The sequence below is a fragment of the Oryctolagus cuniculus genome, chromosome 21 (genome assembly GCF_964237555.1).
Source record: "Oryctolagus cuniculus chromosome 21, mOryCun1.1, whole genome shotgun sequence".
In the NCBI taxonomy this organism is placed as follows: Eukaryota; Metazoa; Chordata; class Mammalia; order Lagomorpha; family Leporidae; genus Oryctolagus; species Oryctolagus cuniculus.
In genome coordinates, this window is record NC_091452.1 from 18,550,838 (window position 1) to 18,574,511 (window position 23,674).

The 23,674-nt window shown below is 60.4% G+C and overlaps 1 protein-coding gene across 5 annotated transcripts in view; it reads left to right on the top strand.

Moving 5' to 3' along the window:
- Positions 1-76: 76 nt before the first annotated feature.
- MVK (mevalonate kinase) overlaps positions 77-23,674 on the top strand; it is a 28,746-nt gene continuing 5,148 nt past the window's right edge. The window contains exons 1-11 of one of the 5 annotated variants that reach the window (XM_070066020.1): positions 77-240; positions 1,011-1,263; positions 1,877-2,024; positions 6,915-7,059; positions 9,373-9,528; positions 11,846-11,949; positions 12,481-12,526; positions 16,201-16,291; positions 16,644-16,760; positions 19,398-19,551; positions 20,530-22,188. In XM_070066020.1, coding sequence (XP_069922121.1) covers positions 215-240; positions 1,011-1,263; positions 1,877-2,024; positions 6,915-7,059; positions 9,373-9,528; positions 11,846-11,949; positions 12,481-12,526; positions 16,201-16,291; positions 16,644-16,760; positions 19,398-19,551; positions 20,530-20,681 — 1,392 coding nt within the window. In that variant the 5' untranslated portion in view covers positions 77-214 and the 3' untranslated portion in view covers positions 20,682-22,188. Of the gene's footprint in view, positions 241-1,010; positions 1,264-1,876; positions 2,025-2,230; positions 2,446-6,914; positions 7,060-9,372; positions 9,529-11,845; positions 11,950-12,480; positions 12,527-16,200; positions 16,292-16,643; positions 16,761-19,397; positions 19,552-20,529; positions 22,189-23,674 lie in introns of those variants that run through there. The other 4 variants (XM_070066021.1, XM_008251373.4, XM_070066022.1 and 1 more) reach the window with 4 other exon arrangements.

Below are 23,674 nucleotides of genomic sequence, written 5' to 3' on the forward strand. Positions count from 1 at the left end.
CCCAACGATCTGTTTCCCATTGGTTTACAGAAGGAGTGGGGCGGGAGAACCCAGGGCGGCTCAGCCGCAATCTTTATTGGCCAATGCTCAAGCCAATTAGTAAAAGGATTCCCGTCTCGCGCGTCCTGATTGGTTGAGCGGAAGGACGCGGCCGCCTTCCCCCCGGAGCATCGGAACTCCGGGATGGAGGAGTGCCAGGGCCACTTGAGGTCCCATGCAGAGGGGTCGCGGTAGCTGCAGGTGAGAGGTCGCGGTCGCGGGGCCGGGTGGAGCGAGGTTCTGGGACCCGGAACGACCCGGGGCCTGGCGCCTAGGTTCTCTGCTGGAGTTTTCCTCAGCTCTCGAGAACCCGCGCTGAGGGGCGGAATCTGACAGGTGTGACTCGAGCTGCGGTGAGCGAGCGCCTACGAGACAGGGGTCACGGGAGCTCCGAGCTCCTAGTGCGCCTGAGCTGCCGCCTTCTGGGACCCCATCTTGCAGAACGGGGACTGACAGGTGTTTTCTGCAGCCTTGCTTTTGGCTGTGATGCGTTGGCAACACCGTCCGCGTCGGGGGGAGCGCGGGGTTCCTTCTGGTGCTCGGCTTCATTTAAAAGTCCACCTTCAGCAGTAGAAATAGTAGAAGCTGAAACCAAGAGGAGCCAGCCGGCGATGAGTAGCTGGCCGGAATCACGCGATTACAACGTGCCGGGCGCTGCTGAGTTTCCTTTGCGTGCATTTAGCCTTCCTAGCGACCCACTGGAGCAGGTGCACGTACTGTCCCCGGGTGGCAGGTGGGGAATCCGAGTTCATGGCCGATTCAGGTGCGTGAGCGGAGGCAGCATCCCTAGGAGTGGAGGGTCTGGGATTTGAACTCGGATCTCTCTGATGTATCGCGGGCGCAGAGCACGCGCTGGCGGGCAGCCGCCTTTTGGGTTTTAATGCTGGGCTTCACCCGGGCATTCTCTCGTCCTCTCCCTGCTGGTTCTGACACTGGGGATCCGGGCTCTGCCGCCTGGTTTTCACCTCCAGGAGTGCCAGGAGCCATGCTGTCGGAAGCCCTGCTGGTGTCTGCTCCGGGGAAAGTGATCCTCCACGGAGAACACGCCGTGGTCCACGGCAAGGTAGACGACCCCCCCTCGCCCCGGTGCCTTCTGGGATCGGGCAGCCCTTGTTCCTGGCGCGAGTCTCACAGGAAGCCCTGGAGCAGAGGCGGGAGAAACACAGGCTGAGGCTCGCCCAAGGGCTTCTCTGGTCCCACTCGGTGAGATCGCGGAGAGCTGTTGTGAGTGGAAGGAGATCCCCCCGGAAGTGAGGGGGTTTTTTTGGGGGGGAGGGGTAGACGGTGGAGGACTGGACGCCGGGGCATTGCCAGGCTTCCAAGTTCAAAGGGTGACCCAGCAAAGGAGTCAGACTCGGTCTCACTGTCTCATTCCACCCTCACGGCTGTCGCCGCCCCCACCCTACCCCAGGCCCGTCCTCGTAGTCCTGCTGTACACAGGTGACAGTGAGGCCCAGAGAGAACTGGAAACTTTCCCTCACCTATTTTGTAGGCACCAAGGTCCCTGGCAGTTTGGTTGGGTGAGGAGTGGACCCCCAAGCTCCTGTTTCTTTCCGCTCTGCCACCCCTCATCTCCGATGCTTCTGCTTCCCTCGGAAGATGCAGTGATTATGCAGAAGTGATTCCTGGGTGTGGAGAACCCTCTCACGGGAAGGCAGATATCGGCAGGTGGAATTCCTCATTGACTGGTGGTGGCTCTGCGGTCGCTGCACCACAGCTGATTAGTAGTGCCTGGCAGGGTGGGGTGGCAGTGGCTTGTGTGCTGGTATGTGCTCTCTCTCAGTTCAGCACAGTGACGCTGACCTCTTTGGCTCCCATCTTCCGGCTTCTTCTCTAGGTAGCCCTAGCTGTGGCCTTGAACTTGAGAACATTCCTCCGGCTTCAGCCCCACAGCCATGGGCAAGTGGGCCTCCACTTACCAAACATTGGCAGCAAGAGGGCCTGGGATGTGGCCAGGCTCCAGCAGCTGGACACGAGCTTTCTGGGTAAGTCCAGGGACAAAGCAGGTGTGCAGAGAGCCTGGGCCCTGAAGGAGGGCAGAGGGCGGCTGCGTGGTTCTTCCGGGCCGCGCCCCCGGGAGCCCGCGCCCAGCCCTTTTGTCCATGCTGACCCCAGGACACTGGCTCCCTTCGTCGACTGTTTTTTTAGATTAAGGTGTAACATGAGGCACTGAATCTTTGTAGGTTGAGTGAACAAACACACAATGCAAAACAGCAATGCAGACCACCTTCAGCGTACGTGGAAAAGTGGAATTGAAAGATCAAGTTTATTTTGGTGCAAAAAACTTTTGAAATCCAGGCAGGATTTTTTTTTTTCATAATAATGCATTTTCCCCTAAACGTTTCGATGACCCCTCCCACGTGCAAGTCTGCATGTCACTGTATAGGACAAGGCCTTGGATGACAGGTAGGTGTCAAACTGACAGTGACAGTTCCTGGGGAGGGGGGCGCTTTGAGAACTGAGGAGTGGACACCAAGAGCCTTATTCTCTGTTATATTTCTTTTAGCAAGGAGGATGTGTTCGAGTTTTGTTATTTTAAAAACAGGCCGGCGCCGCGGCTCACTAGGCTAATCCTCCGCCTAGCGGCGCCGGCACACCGGGTTCTAGTCCCGGTCGGGGCACCGGATTCTGTCCCGGTTGCCCCTCTTCCAGGCCAGCTCTCTGCTGTGGCCCGGGAGTGCAGTGGAGGATGGCCCAGGTGCTTGGGCCCTGCACCCCATGGGAGACCAGGAAAAGCACCTGGCTCCTGGCTCCTGCCATCGGATCAGCGCGGTGCGCCGGCCGCAGCGCGCAGGCCGCGGCGGCCATTGGAGGGTGAACCAACGGCAAAGGAAGACCTTTCTCTCTGTCTCTCTCTCTCTCACTGTCCACTCTGCCTGTCAAAAAATAAAAAAAATAAAAAAAATAAAAATAAAAAAAAAACAGTAGGGTAGCTTATGCTTTTAACTGGAAAACATAGTCAATAACTGGACGTTATGACTTTTGAAAAAATCACTGTTATTGCTCCTCCCCCCCCCCCCCCCCCCAGTAATGACTCTGAGCACTATGGGATTAATTCCTCTGGATCAGTTTCGGTTTCAGTGGAGGGACACTGTGATTGATTGAGATAGGGAAAGACTGGTTTTTTTAAACCAAAACTGGGTCTGGTCATACAAATCATTCAGAAATGTCTGTGTCCATTTTCTTCTTTGGTGGATCAAGACTTTTTTTTTTTTTTTTTTTTTTTTTAAGATTTATTTGAAAGAGTTACAAAGAGAAGTAGACACAGAGATGGGGGGGGGCATCCATCCTCTGGTTCACTCCCCAAAATGCTGCAATGGCTGGAACTGAGCTGATGTTAAGCCAGGAGCTTCCTCCAGGGCTCCCACCTGGGTGCAAGGGCCCAAGGACTTGGGCCATCCTCTCCTGCTTTCCCAGGGGCATTAGCAGGGAGCTGGATTGGAAGAGGAGCAGCCGGGACTCGAACCGGCACCCACATGGGATGCTGGTGCTGCCGGCTGGGGCTTTAACCCACTGTACCACAGTGCCAGCCCCAACACTGTTGTTTTGTACCAATAAAGACCTTGGTGCTATCCTTGATTGGGTTTTGCACTTTTTGATCTTTTTGTTATTGTTTTGTTATTGTTTTATTTTTCCCTGAGAGGAAGAGAGAGAGAGAGAAATTTGTCAACTTGGTTCACTCCCCAGATGCTTCCAGTGGCCAGGCCGGGCGCTGGGAACTCACTGCAGATCTCCCACATGGGCACAGGGACCCAGTGCCTTGAGCTGTGCTGCTGGCTCCCAGGGTTTGCACCAGCAGGAAGCTGGAGCAGGCATCAAACCCAGGCGCTCCCAGGTGGCGGCCCGTCTCCCAAACATCTGCCCACTCTGTGCCAACTTTTGATAGCCCTGGGAACATTGCATCTGTCCACGGGCAGGCAGGTTTCAAGTCAGCGGAGCCCTGGCCTATGCCAGAGTGGGAGTTTGTTCTCCGATTCGGCTTCCTCTCTGGGCAGATGCCTCCTTGTTTGCAACAGGGTTCTCGCCAGGATGGGGCAAATGACAATCCTCTAGGGTGTTTTTTCTAAACCACACCTGACCCCTTTACACCTCTTCCTGTTCTCTCATGGAAGCCACAGCCACTCCCCCAGGCTGTGCGGGAATGGAGTGAGAGTGGACATCCCAGGGGCCGGCGCACTAGGTTAATCCTCTGCCTGCGGCGTCGGCATTCCGTATGGGCACCGGTTCTAGTCCCGGTTGCTCCTCTTCCAGTCCGGCTTTCTGCTGTGGCCCGAGAGGACAGTGGAGGATGGCCCAAGTGCTTGGGCCCTGCACGCGCATGGGAGACCAGGAGGAAGCACCTGGCTCCTGGCTTCGCCAACCATAGCGGCCATTTGAGGAATGAACTAATGGAAGGAAGACCTGTCTCTCTGTCTCTCTCTCTGTCTGTAATTCTACCTGTCAAATAAATAAATAAAATCTTTAAAAAAAGAGAGAGAGAGAGAGAGTGGACATCCCCATTTTAGAGAAGCTACTTCCATGTCTAACCTCATGGTGCCTCTGAATCGCCTCATTGCCTTTAGCCGCACAGACGAGTTGTTCTTCAAATCACTTGTGGAAATAGAAGTAAAGATAAGTTTATTTTGGTGTAAAAAATTTTGAAATCCATAGATGTGCAAGACCTCCAAAAATTTCACAGAAAATGCACATTATAAAAACAAAACAAAACAAAAACTATGCACTGCGTGGGTGTTAAGGCGCTGCTTGGGGTGTGCACACCCCATGTGGGAGAGCCTGGGTCCGCGTCCCAGCTCACTCCCAATTCCAGCTTCCTGCTAATGTGCACCCTGGGAGGCAGCAGGGGATGACTTCGGTACCTGGGTCCCTGCCACCCACATGGGAGACCTGGTTGGAGTTCTGGGCTCCCAGCGTCTGTCTGGCCCAGTTGCTGCTGTGAACATTTTAGGGGGTGAATCAGTGGATGGAAGATGTATTTCTCTGTTTCTCTCTGTATGTCATTAAAAAAAAAGAAAGAAAGAAATTAAAGAGAAAAAAAATTTTAATTAAGAAGAAAAAAAAATCACTGTTTTGGAGCCCACCCCAAAAGGCAGGCAGAGCCCCAGAAACTGGCTGTCCACACCTGGTGCACAGACCCGCCCATCTGGGCCAGAGAGGTCCCCTGAGACCGTACGTCAGGAGCGTGGGGTGCAAGCAGCCAGCAGGCAGGCACCTGTCTCAGAGCACCCAACTGGGGCGGCCAGGCAGGCTGCCGGGGCCTCCGTGAGCAGTCGCGTCGCCTACGTTGAAGGTGGGCGCTAGGATGGTGACAGCAGGTGCAGGACCTGGGTCAGGCCGTGTTAGTCCACCTCCTGTGGGACACCAAGGGAGCTCCGGCCTTTCGGAGACTTGCTGTCTCCCAGGGCATGGCACCTGCACCTCTCTTCGAGCAGCCTTTGGTGCCCTCCTGATGGCTGTGGCCCCAGTGAACATGCACTGGGCCCTTGTGTGTCCCAGGCATTGAACCAAGTGTGCTCGCATATGTTAGCACTCAGAATTCTCCCGCCTTGGAGGTGCTTGATTCATCCCCATTTCACGGATGTGAAAACTGAGGTTCAGAGGTCAGGGAGCTCAGGCTACAGAGCTTGTCGGTGGCACAGGAAGTATTCAGATCCCGGGTCTTTCTGAACTCCAAAGCCCAGGCTCTTTTTTTTTTTTTTTTTTTTTTTTTAGATTTATTTACTTATTTGAAAGGCAGAGTTACAGAGAGAGAAAGAGAGAGAGAGAGAGAGGGAGGGAGGGGGGAAGGGAGAGGGGTCTTCCATCCACTGATTCCAAATGGCCAATCCAATCTGAAGCCGGGAGCCAGGAGCTTCTTCCAGGTCTCCCATGTGGGTTTAGGGGTCCAAGGACTTGGGCCATCCTCTACTGCTTTCCCAGGCCATAGCAGAGAGCTGGATTGGAAGTGGAGCAGCCAGGACTCGAACTGGCACCCACATGGGATGCCTGCACTGCAGGCCGGGGCTTTACCCACTGCACCACAGCCCCGGCCCCCAAAACCCAGGCTCTTGACAGCCATTCCTCCCCCATCACAGAGCATTAAACATCTGGGCTTTCCCAGGCACCCCCAGCCTGGCTGTGTTCTGTGTATCAATAATCCATCCAATATGTATTTCCTTAATGGAGACCCTGAAGTTTCCTGCTGCGGGCACAGCCGACTCCATTTCACATTCCCTCTAGAACTTGACCCGCAGCTTGAGTGGGAATCGTCCAGGCAAGCTGGCCAGACCTGCCCTGCCTCCCCAGCCTCCCAGGGGAGGAGGCCAGGCTGCTGCACGGGAAAACACTCGCCACCTCCCGTTCCCCCTCTGCCCAAGCCGCCTTTCCCAGGCGCTGACTTTGTGAGAGTGTCCTGTTTTCCCTAATGATCTTTCGGGGAATAATTTAATCCTGCCTTTGATTTGGGTTTTGAATAACGGAAGGTAAAACGCCAGGCCCTGAGTGACTGAACTAGCATTCGCTCTCTGTGCGTTTTAAATGTCTATTAATTAAGCACTTACCATGTGCCAGGACCTGTAGTGAGGATCTTCCATCCCTTATTTAATTACACGCTCACAGCTACGCTGTGATGAGGTACTGCGGCTGTGCCCGTGCCTCTTGTACCAAGGAGGGAAACAGGGCTCAGAGAGGCTCAGTCACATGCTTAAGGCCACACAGCACCCCAAAGCCAAGGCTGCCTGCCCCCCAAAGCTTGGAGTCCACAGATGGACTCAGCCCTGGTGCTGGGACCATACGTTCACAGTCACCCGCGTTCTAATTCTAGCAATGACTCGATTTTTGGTGTTCTGCACCCAAAGCCCTCTCGCCCACTTGTGTTTGCTTCTTTGCCTGTGTGACAGAGCAAGGCGACGTCTCCACGCCCACCCCGGAGCAAGTGGAGAAGCTGAAGGAGGTGGCAGGCCTCTCTGTGGACGGTGCGGGGCCCGAGCACCTGGCTGTGCTCGCCTTCCTGTACCTGTACCTGTCCATCTGCCGGAAGCAGAGGTGTGTGCGTGGTCGGGGGAGGATTTCTGTGGGCGCGGCTGGGGCGTGCACCTGCTGCCTTCCGGGTTTCTGATGGCAGTGGGGCTCAGCGTGTGTCTGGCGCCTGGCAGGCCCCTGCGGTGGACCTGCTGTTATCAGTGACAGCCCCCGTAAGAGGGCAGTACCTGGTGCCAGGCAGGCTCGGAGGAGTCAGCACACTGAGGCCCTGCAGCTAAGCAGTAGGCGGTAGAGCTGGGAAATCCGTTCAGTTCCCTCCAGTGACATTTACACACTCACTCCCGCACTTCTGCCTCCAGTGGAGCCAGAGCCAGAGCCTGGTCTCAGATCCATCACACGCCATCTCCCGAGCCAGGCTTCTACAGCTGCCTCTCTTCCGCATCTCACGGGCTCCAGGGACATGGCTCCAAGAAAGTCTGGGAAAGCCAAGCCCCAGAGGGCAGGAGTACTGTTGAGGTGGGGTCACCCAGGGTTGGAAGGCGTAAGCTCGGGAGGCAGGCCGTGCAGGCTCACGCCCCAGCTGTGCCACTTGCTAGCTTGCTTGAACTGCTCAGCCTCTCTGAGCTTCAACTTTCCTCATCTGTAAAATGGGTGCAGTGATCACACCGAACTCCTAGAGGTTAAACGAGTTAGTTCATCTAAAGTACGTGGCGCAGAGCTAGACTGACATTAGCTGCTGTTAGTAATTTCCCCCGAAGACTCTCTGAGGAGTAGAATTACACGTAAAGTGGGCCTGATGCTGGCACATGGTGAGCACGCACTGTTTCCCTCTGGTGTGGGGCTAGAAGGGCAGCCCTGCGCTCAAGCAGCCGCCGCTGCCGCGGGACCCTGCACCCGGCCCAGGATGCCTTCGTAAATGGCCCCACACTTGCTGATGGACACAGGGGTTTTCAAGGGGAAAGGGGCATGTCCCCACCAGTGGGGGGAGCATTTCAGAATCCCCCCACCTGGGGAGGGTGCGCATGTGTAGTTTAAAAAGGCACAGTCAGTCTTGTAATTTTATTTTTTGAATAATTTTATTTACTTGAGAGAAAGAGAAAGTTCCCATCCACTGGTTCACAGTACAAATGCCCACAACAGTAGGGTCAGAGCCAGGCCAAAGCCAGGAGCTCCATCTGGGTCTCCCACGTGGGTGGCAGGGGCCCAACACCCGAGCCAACACCTGCTGCCTCCCAGGGTGCACACTAGCAGGAAGGTGGAATTGGAAGTGGAACTGGGGGAGGGGGATTGGGGGGGCCTGTGCTGTGACGTAGCAGAGGAAGCCACCACTTGCCGGGCCAGCATCCCATATGGGTGCCGAGTTGAGTCCTGGCTGCTCCACTTCTGATCCAGCTCTCTGCTATGGCCTGGGAAAGCAGTGGAAGGTGGCCCAGGTGCTTGGGCCCCTGCACCCACATGAGAGACCTGGAAGAAGCTCCTGGCTTTAGATTGGATTGGATCAGCCATTTGGGAGTGAACCAGCAGATCGAAGCCTCTCTCTCTCTCTCTGCCTTTCAAATAAACAAATAAATCTTTAAAAAGAAACAAAGTGAAACTGGGATTCCTGCCCAGGCCCTCTGCGATGGGTTGCAGGTGTCCCAAGCTGCATCTTAACCTCTGTCCCAATCACCTACCCTCTCCTACGACTCTTCTGTCTGGAAGATGGGAAGTGTACTTAGTGGAGTCTACCGAACCTTGGGTTTGACCCTCCTCCCTTGGGGAAACACACAGAAGTGCAGTGACTCTGAACTTGGCCGATGTGTGTTTCCTCCAGCCGGGGAGTGGACGCTGTACGTTGGCAGAGGCCTCCCCCTGGACATGGTCAGCTCACTGCCATGAGGCATCAGTGGGTGAACTTCCAGCCAGGGGTCTTCGAGGCAGAGCTAGGGGTGGATTTTTCAGGTAGTTAGGGACAGCGTCACAGTGGAAATGACATTGGTGAGGTCTTGAAGGGTCTGTGGGGGAGGGGGGGTTCCCTCTGGGAGTGCAGGGGCCTCCCAGGAGAGGGACCAGCCTGCGCTGACAGCAGGGCTGTGAAGGAAGCCAGCGCGTGTGGGAACAGGAAGGAGTCCAGAGAAAGGGTTGGTGGTGTGCGAGATCCAGCTAGGGGAGGCCCTGGTGGGATGAGCTGGTGATTTAATGAATCCGGGACCCACTTCCTAACTGTCTGATCCGCCATAATCCCCTGGCATCCAGTCGGGATGGATCTGGGGCCCGGACATCTCCCCCCCAGTCAGCAAACTGTGCCAGTTGCTCGGACGCAGGCCCTAGCAGCGTCTAGTCCTGGGCCCCACTGCCCTCCACAAGTGTCAGGCTTGGTGCCTTGGTGTGTTTCAGGGCCCTGCCGAGCCTGGATATCGTGGTATGGTCGGAGCTGCCCACCGGCGCAGGCTTGGGCTCCAGTGCCGCGTACTCCGTGTGTCTGGCCGCCGCCCTGCTGACTGCGTGCGAGGATATCCCAAACCCACAGAAGGACGGGGCCCCCAGCAGCAGGTAACCGCAGCCCCCCCACCCCAGCCGCTGCCCCTCTCAGGTGTCAGGCCCCAAGCCTGGATTCCCCGGCAATGACCACACCGCCACCCTGCGAGGCGAGAGGTGTCATGGCGCTGGTTTACAGATGAGGAAGTTGAGGCCCGGGGCTGCCCAGCTGGTGGGGCGGAGTGGGATTTGAGCCCAGGCTGTCCTCATCCGCTGTGTCGGTTCCCCACCTGTCGCGCCCACCTTGGCTCTTTGGGGTTCAAGTGGTATGCAGTGAAAGGAACTTGAGTCAGGGTGTGGAAGGCAGTGGCTTAGCGAACCCCCCCTGCTCTGCACCGATGCACTGTGGGACCTCTGACGCTCCAGCGTCCTCTGTATGGTGGTGACATTGGCCAAGGATAACAGTGAGGTGTGGCCACACCGTCGTGAATGAAAGGTTGGCATCGGGAGGTGTGTCTCTCAGGGGAGGGCGTCTCTACTCCCACAGGCCTGCCTCATCCCTGCAGGCCTCGCGGGTGGGGACCACATGCGTCAGGGGGGCCGTAGAGCCAGGCCGATGGCAGAGCATCTCAACAGAGTCTTCGTCAGGCACAGGCCCTGTGCAGCCTGGGCCCCGCGCCTTGTAGACCAGGCCCCAGGCTGTGCTGCATCTCCAGGGACCCACTTGGCTCAGGGAGCCCTCCAGTACCAGCCTCGGGGAGCCCAGCTGTGCCGCTTCGGACACCCTGCCCCTCTCACTTGTCCCCAGGGTGGCCTGCAGAGAAGCTTCCCAGACAGCCCAAGGTGCCAGCATGACTCAGCTGTGTGCCACCAGCCACACGCTCACAGCCTAAGCCGGGCCACAAAGCAAGGACATGGGGCACAGGCCCGCAGCCAGGGAGCTCGCTCCTCTGCCCGAGCTTGGCTTTGCCTTCGGTTTTTCTTCCCCACGTGGCATGGAAACGCAGCGGTTTTGATCGTCCAGCTTGTTAGGGTTTCTGTCGCATCTGATGGGTCCTCCTCAGACTCGCGATTGAACTGAGACTGAGCACCCTAACCACAGCGCCCATGGAGCTGTGGAGGGGAAGTCTCCTTCCGCCTTCCCCAGCGCTGCTTGTCAGATGCCTGTGTGTGTCCAGAGGCCGCTGTCCTCAAGGGAAGCATCCGCCGGAGATGCGAGGCTGGCCCTGCGGGTGATGCTGGCTGGCTACTGCCAGGAATTTCAGTACAGGTGACCCGCTGGCTGTCATGCTGGGGTTCCAGTTCCTCAGCTGGGAATCAGGGCCGGACCCAGGGATCCCGTGGGCGTCTCTTCTGGCCTTGACATCGGGATCCTGGGAGATCAGACTGGGACTCACGAGAGAGGCTATGAGACAGCTGCTCATTACCAGGAGCTAATTGCCGGGCGTAACCTCGGCTGGTGGCAGCCTGGTTGTCCTGGGCTCACGCTGGCTGGCACACCCAGAGGTGGAAGATGACCGTGTGTGTGTGTGTGTGTGTGTGTGCATGCACGCATGTGTGTGAAGTCTTTGTCCTGCTGCCTCTCCCAGCTGCCCCGAAGACCAGCCATTCCGTCTCCGAGCCCTTGGAGAGAGCAGGCCCCAGTGCCGCCCCACTTCCTGGCACAAGCGTTGGGAAGAACGAGGCAGAGTGGGAAAAGGGCCGGGCGCAGCCTCGGGCGCTGCCCGCTGACTTCCCTCCTGGTAGCTCACTGCTCCCCAGGCACGCTGCTGCTGCTGCCGCCTTTCGGTTCCCAGGCAGGGCCAGCTCGCAGCCAGTTCCAGGCATTGTCCAGGCTGCCCCCTCTGGCCGGCCCCCACGCCTCGCCTGGCTGTCGCCCAGGCACGCTGCTCAGCTGGCACCGCCTTGACTGTAGGGAAATGGCGCGGCATCACTGACTCGTTGGCACCTCAATGCCCACAGCGCACTGCCCTCGGCGCCAGGAAGCCGGGGGCTGTGTCTGTTGTGCTCCTTGCTGTGAGCGTAGTCCTGGGCGCACAGTGAGAGACTAAACATTGGCACCGTGTCTAGTAGGTCGGGGCCCAGGCTCTGAGTCAGCAGAAGTCGATCTGACGTAGCAGTGAACGGCACTGTGACCCTGCAGGTGCTGTTTTAACCTCTCTGGGCCTCGGGTTCCCCTTCTGTCCCCTGGGGCTGCCTCAGGAGACACCTTGCAAGGCACGTGGCCGGCGTTAATCACGCAAGGAGAGCAGACTCAGCGGTTAGGTGGCGGGCCCAGGATCACTCAGCCAGTCAGGGGCATGGGAGGACTGCGGGAATCCCAAGCTGCCCTGAGGGGACCCCAGCCCCCCTACCCTGCCCCTACGGTAAAGACCAAGTTCTGTGTCTCCAGGTGGGCCAAGGATGATTTGGAACTAATCAACAAGTGGGCCTTCCAAGGCGAAAGAGTGATTCACGGGAACCCCTCCGGAGTGGACAACGCCGTCAGCACGTGGGGTAGGCACAGCCTACATTTGTCCATACACCAGCCCTGTTGGTTTGGGATGAACAGAATGAGTGGGTCTGAGGGAAAGAACATGGTCTTGCTTGGGGGCTGGGGTGGGCAGTGGGAGAAATCCCTGCCTCACACCGTTGAAGTAGAATCTCTGGGCAGAAGGCGGGGTCGTGGGCTCCCCTGGGGAGCCTGCACCATCAGGCTGCAGGACCACGGCCGTGGGGCTTCCACGCCTTCCCTCTGGTGGGCTCCCTGCTGACTGGGCCCACCTGTGCCACGTGGCCATCCAGAGTGCAGCCGGCTGCCTGGAGGTGAGGGGCGGGGCACCGTGTTCTTGGCTGAGCCTGCAAGGGCCTTCTCGCCCTGTTGGACCCGAGGCTTGAGTGACCAAAGCTGAGATGACGACAAGTCATGTCATTTATCCTGCTCCCTGACGGTGCAGAACTCTGACCCCTACCCAAGGTCCAGCTCTCTCCCAAGAGGCCAACATCTGTGGCTTTGCTAAGCGCAGACCCCCACACTTTTCTCTGCAGGAGGAGCGCTGCGGTACCAACAAGGGAAGATCTCAGCCTTGCAGAGGTAACAGGGGTGGAGCCGCCCATTGCAGCCTGGCCACGCCCACCTGCTCGAGGGGGCGGGCTCTGTGTCGCTATGACGTTACACCCGGGCAGGTGTCCTGGACTGTGGCCCCCACAGTCCCCTGGGGCAGGGAGGGGGACCCAGCAGCTGCTTTTTCCTTGCCTGCTTCTGAGCTTCAGCAGAGGGTGTGGCTGTGGCCCCGGACCCCAGGCTGCTCAGTCACTTACTCGTTCATTCATTCACTCAGGAAATAGGAGTTGATGTCGTCCTGTGTTCCTGGTGATGCTAAGCCAGGGCCTAGGGATATACAGCAGACTGTCAGCCCCAGTGTCCCAGAACCTTCGGTCTGGCTGGGGGCAGGGGCGTGGGGCCAGGCATGCACCCAAGAGCCGCTGGCCGTGAACATGAGAGTGGTGTGGGCGGAGGCGCAGCAGGCGAGGCAGGCCAGAAGCCCACAGGAGGCTCATGAGCAGCTTAGGGCAGAGGGGACGTACGGCAGCTGTCAGTCTGATGGATGTTTCTTCGCCCCTCCCTCTGGGGTAACGAATTACACATGCTAAATTCCAGCTTCCCCTGTTCCATCTGCACCCACGGTGGAAACGTTAGGCACGGGGAATATGTAGGAGGCCAGCAGGAGCCAGGCACCCTCTTGGCCGACGCCTAAGCCCCTGATCCAGTTGTGGGGTGGCACAGTGGGCCTTCCCGTAGCCATGAGGGTCCCAGGGCTCCCTTGCTCTCTCTACCTTTTCCCAGTGTGGTCTCCTTCGCAGCTTTGCCCCATTGCCCTGTGAGCTGGGCCACTGTGTTGAGCGGCCCAACGACTCGGCGTGCTGCGCTGCCTGCACCCCCCGGTCTCTTCCTGTCCCTGCCCCAGCTGCTTCTGAATCCAGGCCTTTTTTCTTTTTTAAAAAATTTTGATAAACCCTTGAGTCAACAAGCCTGCCCTTCTGAACCCTGGGGTTGCTCAGTCATGGCCCTGGATTATTGATTTCTGGGTCATTCCTCGTGGTGGGGGTGCATGAGAGGGGGCTCAGAGGCACCCCGATCTCTGCATCCTGGATGGCGGGTGCACTGCTCAGCTGTGATACCCAAAGATATCAGCAGAGATCCCCCCACCCCTGCCCCCTGTGCCCTGGAGGGCACGAGGGGCACAAGCCCCCTTAGCAAAAACCCTGCTCTTCGAGGAGGAAGCAAGCAGCGGGAGGGCAGACGGCTTCCCCTGGCTGCTCTGGGAGTCCTTGCTGGTGGAGCCTCCGGGGCCTGGCTGCAAGATGACTGTGCTGACTGTTGGGCTTCCCGAAGAACAAGCGGAGGGTCCTGGTTATCTGGGCACCTGGGTCGGCTGGAGGAGGCAGTCACGATGGCATTGCCCAGAGAAGGCGTCCCCAGGGTTCCGAAGCGGCCGAGTGTGACCGGGAGGGCATCATCAACGTGGCTACAGATATCTGGGCAGTCTTCCTGGAGGTGGTGGCATTCCATCCACTCAGTTTCCCGAGAGCCCGTTGTGTCCTAGGCTCTGGATGAGGTTGTGGGGATAGAAAACCAATGAAGACGTGGCCTGTGTACTCCGGGTGTGCAGTCTGCTGGGGGATGTGTGAGAGGCAGAGGCAGGGGAGCAGTCGGTTGGCGGCGGCGTGATGGGCGAAGGCCCTGGGGTCTGCAGGCCTCGGCTTGAGTCTGGCTGTGCTGCTTGCCGGCCCGGTGCACTGGCCTGAGTCACTTCTCCTGAGCCTCCCCCCGCCCCCACCGCCTCTTGGGGGACCCTGAGCAGGAATTCAGAAGTTAGCTCCGCTCCCTGCTCACCGCATGGATTCCTCCGCTCCACAGATACTGTTGGGTCCTCGCTGCCAGGATGCACTGGGTGCAGGGCCTCCGCAGGGATGAGAGAAATGCTGGAAGTGGTCGGTGTCTCCAGGAGAAAGGCAGAGCCAGGGGCTAGAAAGTGGGTGTGGAGAGGAGGTCTCTGATGAGGCCACACTTGGGCAGGGACCCGGATGAAATAAAAGACGGAGTCTTGCAGCCGTCAAGGTCAGGGCAGGCCATGCAAGTGCAAAGGCCCGGAGACAGGAGCTTGCCCGGGGTGCTGGGCAGCAGCGAGGAGGCCAGGTGAGAGTGGGGTGAGCGGTCAGGGCAGGGAGAGGAGGGTGGGGGGGGTGAGGGGGCGGGGCGCAGTCCAGGCGCAGGGCACACAGCACTGACAGGACATGGCCTTGGGTGGCAGTCGCTGGATGTCACACGGAGCCTCCGGCTTGGGGCCAGTGGCAGGTGCGTTTGCACAGGGCTTGTCTGAGCAAGATGAAGACAGGACGCACGGGCTCCTCCCACCCCGGGAGATGCTAGCCCAGAGCAAGCTGACTTTGGCTGCCCGCTGCAGGGCACCGCAGGGAGCAGATGGTGATGGGCTGGAGGCCGGGCCCCAGCTCCCTCCACGGCTGGCTGGAAGAGGAGCCACCGGCCCCAGACCACGGGTGCCGCTTCCCCATAAAATAACACATTGTTTGCCGAGTGGATCGAGCCGTGGCCTCCCAGAACGCTGCCCTTTTGAGAAACAGCTTGTCTTTACAGCGGAGAGAAAAGCCAAATAGAACGTTCATCTTTTGTAAAGTTTAAAAAAAAAAAAGAAAAAGAAAGAAAGAAGGAGCCAGCCTCCGCGGCTGGGAATCGATATTAATTTCATGGGCTCGTGGGCGGTGAGATGGAGCAGGTTGCTGGCAGCCGTCGGCAGCCCTATTGGAGTTTACGACAGCGAACTGTGAAAGAGAGAGCGAATAAAAGTACCCGGGGATCGGCAGCTGTCTCAGGCCACGTCCTCCTCCTTCCATCCCCAGTCGGCCACAGCCCTGAGAGATGCTGGCCTGGGTCCCCAAGGACAGCCCAGCACGAGGACAGTGGGGATCGAGGCCTCAGGAGGGATGACCGAGCTTCTCTGGGGACGGCTACGTGCACTGCTGTGGCAGCCGTGGGAATGACAGGCCATGTGACTTCGTCTCAGCTGGTGTCATGTCCGGGCACCATCAGGGCGGCCAGGGCAGGCTCCTGGGGGCCGTCCCCCGCAGCCCCGCCTCCCCTGACCCTTCTCTCACTGTCTTGGGCAATTGTGCCACCTGTGCCAGGCAGCACGGGCACCCCCCTCCCTGCCCCCTGCACCTCCCTGCAGTGCCATCCATCCCAGATCCGCGTCTCCAGCTCCCCTCCTGCTGCCTGGACAGCCTACACCGTTGAACCTCGGCCCCTCCTGCTCTTTGCTTTGAACCTGCGGCTTTGCTGCATGTGCCACGTTCTACCCGACTCCAGGCTTCGCTCAGGCCACACGCGCCCTTCCCGCCTTTGCCCTGTTAGTTCCTCCCCTTGCTGGGTGCTCAGCTGGCACATCACGCCAGGGGCAGCCTCTGAGGACCTTCTCCCTTCTCTGTCTCTGGGCCCCGGGGCCAGGCCGGGTTTCCTTACACAGTGGGTGCTGAGTGAGTGAGTGCGTGAAGAACTGCAGGAGCGCCCCCTGCCTGCGGGCTGAGGTCAGCAGGTGGCTGTCGCCGGCGGCAGGAGCCCCTCGCTCCCTCAACTCCATGTTCCCTCCCTGGGCTCCCTCTTCCTCTTCTGCATGGGGGCGGGGGTGGCTCCAGGTTGTTCCCAGTGCCCACCCAGCTCCCCTTTCCCACCTCCTTATCACCCTGCAGGCCACCAACTCTCCAGATCCTGCTGACCAACACCAAGGTCCCACGCAGCACCAAAGCCCTCGTGGCCGGCGTCAGGAGCAGACTGCTCAAGGTGCTTCTTACCCACCCAGCCCCACCCCCAGCAGGTTTCTGGCATGTTTGGATTTCTGAGCCCTGCCTCTGGCTGATGAGCTGTGGGGGGCTGGGGGGGCGGCGCAGTGGCTGATGGGAGCAGGGAGAGCTGGGGAGGCCCACACCCAGCCAGGGGCAGGACAGGGACTCCTGGAACAACAGGGATTGGGCTGTAGACACGCTGGCTTAGCAGCCGGAATCCCCCCTGCTGATGCCAGCACACAGGGAGACACAGGCCAGGAGGAGAGGGGCGGTCCCAGGGAATGGGCGGATGTGGCAGGGACACCTGCCTACCCTCAGGCCTCACCAACCCCTCGTTCCTGTCCCTCCAGTTCCCAGAGATCGTGGCCCCACTGCTGACCTCCATAGATGCCATCTCCCTGGAGTGTGAGCGCGTGCTGGGAGACATGGCAGTGGCCGCGACCCCGGAGCAGTACCTGGTGTTGGAAGTAAGAGCCCGCGTACAGACTCTAGGGTGCCCGGCCAGGCCGCTCTCGGAGGCGGTGCCTCCCTGTCTCTCAATGCTCAGAAACCCCAGGCCAGGGCCAGAGGTCCCAGGGCATGGCCCTGGCCAGTGCTGTGAGGATCCTGGGGTGGCCTGGGCCCAGGGAGAGAGCGGGAGAGAGGGTGAGTGTGTAGAGAGAGCGGGGGTCTCACTCTATCCTCTTCCATGGTGAAGAGGGGGGAGTCCGTGTGTGTGTGTGTGCACGCGTGCGCATGAGAGCAAGGGTCTCACTGTATCCTCTTCCGTGGGGGTTCACACAAGCAGTGAGCTGGGCCAGGTTTGGGGGTCCCGTGGGTGGACACTGCCACCAGTCCAGGGGTGACTTCTCACCCGCCACCTCTCCTCCATCGTTGCCTGCGTTTACTCAGTCACTTTATCACCTGCCCACTTTGGGTCACACGGGGTCTAAAGTTGTTCTTTCCTTGTCGTAACCCTGACGACCGCCTTCTGTGTGGTCGTGGAGGAGGAGCTGAGCCCCCAGAGTTCGGCCTGCTCGGGCCGGAGTCTGACTCCCGGCTCCTCTCCCTGGCCGCGCTGCAGGGTCTGAGACATGGTCAGTGTCTGATGAGCCGAGGACCCACGCTGTGCTGCAGACAGGCTCCCTGTGGCCTGGTGGTGTGGGCTGATGTGAAAAGCCACCAGCTTCCCCTGGACGACAGGACCCAGCGGCCCCTAACAGAGGCCGCCGGGCCGCCACTGCCCCCTGCCCTGCAGCCGTTAGAGCCTGCAGCCCGAGCCACACCTTGCCCAGGTGCCATCTCCCTCGGTCCTCACAACCACCTCCCTGTGCAGCAGCTCCACTGTCCCCATTTTACAGACGTCAAGACTGAGCCTGAGCGAGAACGACTTCCTCCAAGGAGTTTCTGACTAGCGAGTGGCTGAGCCACGGTCAGACTGGCTGACTTGTTGACTCCTTTGTTCTGCAGACCTTTAAGGAGCTGTGTGCCAGGTGCAGGCCCCCCACCTACTTCCTGTGCTGCTCTCCGGCCACCCCCGCCCCCAGCCTCCGCCTTGCTGGCTCTCAATTCCTTCCACGTAGAAAGGAGGGCACGCAGTCCCCCTGGGTAGGAAATGAATAATGATAGAGCGCTGCCTAAAATACACACCCCGTGGAGCCCCCGGAGAATGCCACAGAAGAGCGTGTTGATTATACATTGTGTGTATTTTTGGCGGTGGCAGCCGCTGAAATGCACAGCTCGGCTCCTGGACAGCTTTGCACTGCAACCAGCGAGCTGTTCTCCTGTGTCACACCTGTCATCTGATCCGTGACAGATTTTGGATCAGAATGTGACAGGTGTCTGGAACCCGCCTCGGCAGCCTGACACCTGGCGCTCAGGCGCAGAGAGGGGCCCCCAGCCCGCCGGGCCGGGGAGAGGCACCCAGGGCTGCCACCAGGCCATCATGCCTGTCTGCTCGTTTGTCACAAGCATGGAGGGGTGCAAGGTGGGCTCGGAGAGGGGGGCCCCCCAACCCTGTCTCAGCAGCCGTCCCCGGGCGGGAGAAGCAGGTGGGCCTCGCCAGTGATGTCTCGGTGATTGGCAGCTCCCAGTGCGCAGGCGTGCCCCGTGCCCTGGAGCAGAGCCTTGCGCTGTTGAGCCCCGCTCGCTCTCTGCAGAGGTGGGCCGACCCGCTCGCCAGAGCCTGCCCTGCCCTAGTAGCTCCGCGCCCTTAGGCAAGTCACAAGCCTCGTGCTGATGGTGCGGGCTCTGCGGGGATCCCTTGCCTAGAGCACACGGGCCGGAAGGGGCAGAGCCCAGCCCAAACCCAGGCCCGGCCGCCTCCAGGGATCCCGGTGTAACTTCCTGATGGCACCGGCTCGGTGCTCCTCCCACCCCGCGTCTAGCGTGGTGCCCAGCGTGTCGGATGATATCTGCGGTGGAGGCCTGGGCGGTAGCGGCTCTCAGATTCATTATTTCGTCCGTGCACTTCCTGTCTGCTCCTTGGAGAGCAGAAATCTTATTCGGTGTAATGGAAGAGCCCTAGACACCTCTTAGCTCGCGCCACCCCTCATGGCCGCGCTGCAGCTACACCCACACCCCGTCTCTATCCTGAAGGCCAGCCAGCGGAAGGTGGATGTTGTTGGAGACTTTTCCTCTCGCGAGTGTTGGAAGTCTCCACCAGGCTGGACCAGAAAAGGGGTTTCTTGGGTCCCCACTGAGGAGACCAGCAGTAACAGCTTCAGGCAGAGCTCGATCCAGGGGCCGAAACCCTGCGGTCAGGAATCGCTCCCTCTTTCCTGTAACCTCCAGCTGTGCAGGGGGCAGTGGCAGCCTGCACCTTAACCCACCCCGTTCTAGCAGCTCAGAAAAATCCCTGGGAGAGGCCTGGTGACCCCAGGGCCAAAGGCTTCCATGACCAGGCCTAGGATAAACCCCAAGCACTGTAACATGAGGGCGAGCTCGGCTCCACCCAGATGCCGAGGGAAGTCGTGCAGGAAGCAGGGGCATTGACCGTACCAGGCAGTCAGAGCCGCTGGCTGTCGCAGCCGCTGGCTGGCGGACGCTCGGGGCAGACGTGAGGATGGGCGCGAGGCCCCGGCTCTGGCAGGCCGGGCGGAAACAGACGGGACCTTCTCCTGCAGGAGCTCATTGACATGAACCAGCACCATCTGAACGCCCTCGGCGTGGGCCACGCCTCCCTGGACCGGCTCTGCCAGGTGACCATGGCCCACGGACTGCACAGCAAGCTCACTGGCGCGGGCGGCGGCGGCTGTGGCATCACCCTCCTCAAGCCAGGTATGGAGGAGAGGGGGCTGTGAGCAAGTCTCAGCTCAGCTGTGTGGCCTGGGGCAAGTGAATTCATCTCTCTGGGCCTTTAGTCCTCATGGCCAAGGAAGGATGACAGCATCGGGCTTGCAGGGTGAGGTTGGAGAGCCTGGCTCAAGGCTGGGCTGTGGTGGGCGCCGTCCCCGCCCCGCCCCGCCCAGCCTGGCCCGCCCTGCTGCAGCCAGGATGCGGTGTCTGGGGGTCACCTTCATGCTCCTCACTCTCGCCTCTGCTTGTGGCCAAGGTCAGGGTGGACCTTCCCAGGAAACAAAGGCGTCTCCTTCCCATTGCTCTGTGGGGGAAAGAGCAAGATCTAGCACTGGGCATGGGGCTGCATGCTGCACCGTGAGTCCCGCCTGCTGTGCGGTTGGCAAGGGGCCACCGTGCACCTGCGTGGTCGTCTCCCTCTGTCGTCCTTTGACTGCCCCCTTCCTTTCGCCTGTGCTCCGCTGAGCCCCCGGTAGCCCGGGGCATCCCCTCACCCTCCATGGGGACTCCCAGCCTCGGGAGGTGGCCGTGTCCTCACTTCAGTGGGCCCTGGCCGCTGGTTCAGGGTGCATGCCAGTGGTGAGCACTGTCGTTTCTGGAGGGGGTTCGGTGTAGCCGCTGCTGTGCCGTGTGCTCTCCCATGGGAGCCCCCCCCCCCGGTCACTCTGGAGGGGCCGGTGTTCACCCCATTCCCACCCAAGGACACTGGGGCTTAGCCAGCAGAAGTCCCTTGTCTGAGGCTGGGCCCCTGGGACTCTGCCCATTGCTTCCTTGGCCCCCCAGGGAGGGCACAGGACTCGGGTCTCAGCACACAAGGGTTGCAGGCAGCCTCTTTGAGCCTCATAGGTGCAGCAGGAGGGCCTGGCCCCTGGGCCTTCCCCTTGGACAGTGTAAACTCTCTCCAAGGGTGGGGGCAGTGTTCAGTGGTGACTTGCCTTTCTCCCCCCACCCCACCCCCAGATCTCGAACGGGCAGAGGTGGAGGCCACGAAGCAGGCCCTGACCGGCTGCGGGTTCGACTGCTGGGAGACCAGCATCGGTGCCCCCGGAGTCTCCGTCCACTCAGCCGCCTCCCTGGCCGGCCCCGTGCGGCAAGCCCTGGGGGGCCTCTGAGACGAGCTGGTGGCGCCGCGGCCCCACCAAGAAGCCCCTCCCTGGATTATTCTGGAGGCTGGAGTCGGCCTCTGTGCTGCTCTTGACATGGACAGAGAGGCCGCCAGGGACGTGCCACCCGTGTCCTGGCTGCCCTGCAGCCAGTCGGCCACTGGGGCCAGGCGGGGTCCCCAAGCCTTCACACCAGAGGGGTGCGGCCCCAGGCTGTCCACCTCTGCCTGCAAGCTCCCAGCACCCCCGCTGCCGTGGCTGGCTCTGGGTGCCAGCGTCTGGCCCTAAGCAAGGGGCTTTCTCTGCCTCCGCCGCCTCCAGGAAGCCTGCCTGGGGCCCCAGTCCTGCATCCCTTTGTTGGAATCTTCAGCGCCGCGGGTGGCCTCGCCTTCTGCCCAGCTCCACTGTGGGCTCCCCTGGTGCAGTCCAGGGGAGGTCTCAGCCTTCCACTCAGCTGAGTGGAGGCAGAACCAACGAGCAGTGGCTTCCAGTCTACCCAAAGGTCTCGCAGAAAGATGGCAAAGGCAGAACAAGAGACCTTGAGGGAACAGCACTGCACGCCGTGGCCAGGAGGCTGAGAGCCCAGTAGCCCCCGGACCCCCGTGCCGTCCTCTGTCCCCGGCCCTTCTGCCCCCACTTCCTCAGTGCAGCTCTTCCAGAACTGAAGGAAACAGGGCATTTTTTGGGGTGCATCTCAGGGGCAGGGCTGGGCTGGGTTTTCTCAGGTGACCCTTGCTGGACGCGTCGGCTGGGACAGGGCCGTGAGTCCCGCGGCACAGCTGCAGGAAGGGGACGGTGCCACCTGCTCTCTCCTGGAGCCCACTGACCCCGGGGGAGGAAACACTCTCGGGTGTCCACAGCCCCGGTGCCGGGCACCTCCCTGGCCCTCGTTGCCTGTCAGCTCGGCTCTTTCTGAAACTCAGAAGCCACCGGAAAACCCTCGCAGCCAGCGCTCTGCCAACAGATGCCTGGATCTGCGAGAGGCAGGGCAGGAAGGTGGGGGCTGGGGCAGGGACTTCAGGGATCCGTGCACATGGCTCCGTGCACCACTGCCCTTGGCCACTAGGGGGCAGCTGGCGCCTTTCCGAGCGCCTTCACTGGGCGTGGGAGCCCCCCACGTGGGGCCCCTCTCCCAGCCCTGCCTCCTGTGCAGGCAGCCCTGGTGGCGTGGCTGATGGGGGTCCCCTGGCCCCTGCCCCGCAAGGCAGAACCACTAAGTAAAACGCAGGCGTGAGCGCTTGCTCTGGGCGAGGCTCCGTGCTGCACTGTGCGTGCCAGCTGCCCAGGGCAGGGGTCTCATCCACTCTTGCAGGTCAGGACCCCATAGCTCAGGCAGGTCAAGTTTCTTGTCTGGGACCACGGAGCCAATCAGCCTCAGGCGGGAGTCAAACAGAGCCTGCCCTCTGCCCCTGCGAGGGCTCTTCAAAAAGTTCGCAGAACGGTGGGGGAAGGGCGTGCATGGATCTTTGTTGTTTGCACCAAAATAAACTTACCTCTGGATTTCATTTCCTGCAAACTCTCCGAAGTGCCTCGTCCCTCCCCTGCCCGGCGTGGCTCTGGGTACAGGTTGTGGCTGCGCTTTGAAGCCTTCTGTGGGCGGCTCCTGGGCCTGCGTGTTTTTCCCCCCGCCACGGGATTTGAATGTGCAGCCGGGGCTGAGGGCCACTTTGCTGTCTGGGAGCCTCCTGGGCCGCGGAGGGGAGTTGTCCAGAGGCCAAGTTCCCGCCACCGCCCTGCCCCTGCGCCTGCCTCACTGTGGGCACAGGTGTCTGCTGGAGCACAGGCTGGCCTCATAGCCTGGCCCCCAGGAGGCAGCCACCTGTCTTCCATACCCATTTGCAGACAGTTTGCATGGGCAGTGCCACCCTTTCCTGCCACCTGCTGCCGTGAATCTCCCTCCTGGCCGCACGTGCGAGTGACCCTGGAGGGCCTGGCCCCACCCCCACCCCTGTCTGATTTAGCCCGTCTCTGCGTCACTCCCTCGTGCGGTCTTTTTAAAGCTCCCGGTGATTCTAACGTGCAGCCAGGGTCAGGGCTGAGGACTCCTAGGGTCACCTGTGCCACCCACGCTGCACATGGCCTTGGGCCACTCGGTTCACCTCTGCAGGCCACAGCCTGCGAGGTGGGTACCAGTGCCCCTTCCCAAGGGTTCGCAAAGCCCGCGTGAGAGGTGCTCATAAGGCCCTAAATGCAGGGCCTGGTGTGCAGTGAGTGCTAAGGAAGTGTGCGGCCCTGTGAGGGTCTTATGCTGAAAGACAGGGGAGCCCCTGGAGCCCAGAGATGTCCAAGTGGTGCCCAGGTGCCCTGCTGGCTTGCAGCCCCAAAGTTGCGTAGCTGAGGCCCACCAGCCTGCCAGAGTGGCAGTGGCTGAGTGTGTGCACCCTGTCGGCCAGGCAAAGGGTGGCTATTTCCCCCAGGTCAGCGTTTGGAGCTGCTCCCAGCCTCTGCCACCCAGCGGGGATGTGACTGCCGCCCTCAGAGGCGGATGTCCACAGAGAGTGTCCCAGGACTAGCAGGGGTCCACGTAGGGGGACGGGCAGCCAGTCCCCCTGGGTCACCCACAGAGAGCATCCCAGGACTGGCAGGGGTCCACGTGGGGGGACGGGCAGCCAGTCCCACTGGGTCACCCACAGAGAGCATCCCAGGACTGACAGGGGTCCACATCGGGGGATGGGCAGCCAGTCCTGCCAGGTCACCCACAGAGAGCATCCCAGGACTAGCAGGGGTCCACATCGGGGGATGGGCAGCCAGTCCCACTGGGTCGCCCCCAGAGAGCATTCCAGGACTGGCGGCAGTCCACTTTGGGGGACGGGCAGCCAGTGCTGCCGGGTCACCCACAGAGAGTGTCCCAGGACTGGCAGGGGTCCATGTGGGGAGACGGGCAGCCAGTCCCACTGGGTCACCCACAGAGAATGTCCCAGGACTGGCAGGGGTCCACGTGGGGGACGGGCAGCCAGTCCCACTGGGTCGCCCTCATCTCCTTCCTGTTGTCAAGGACTTCT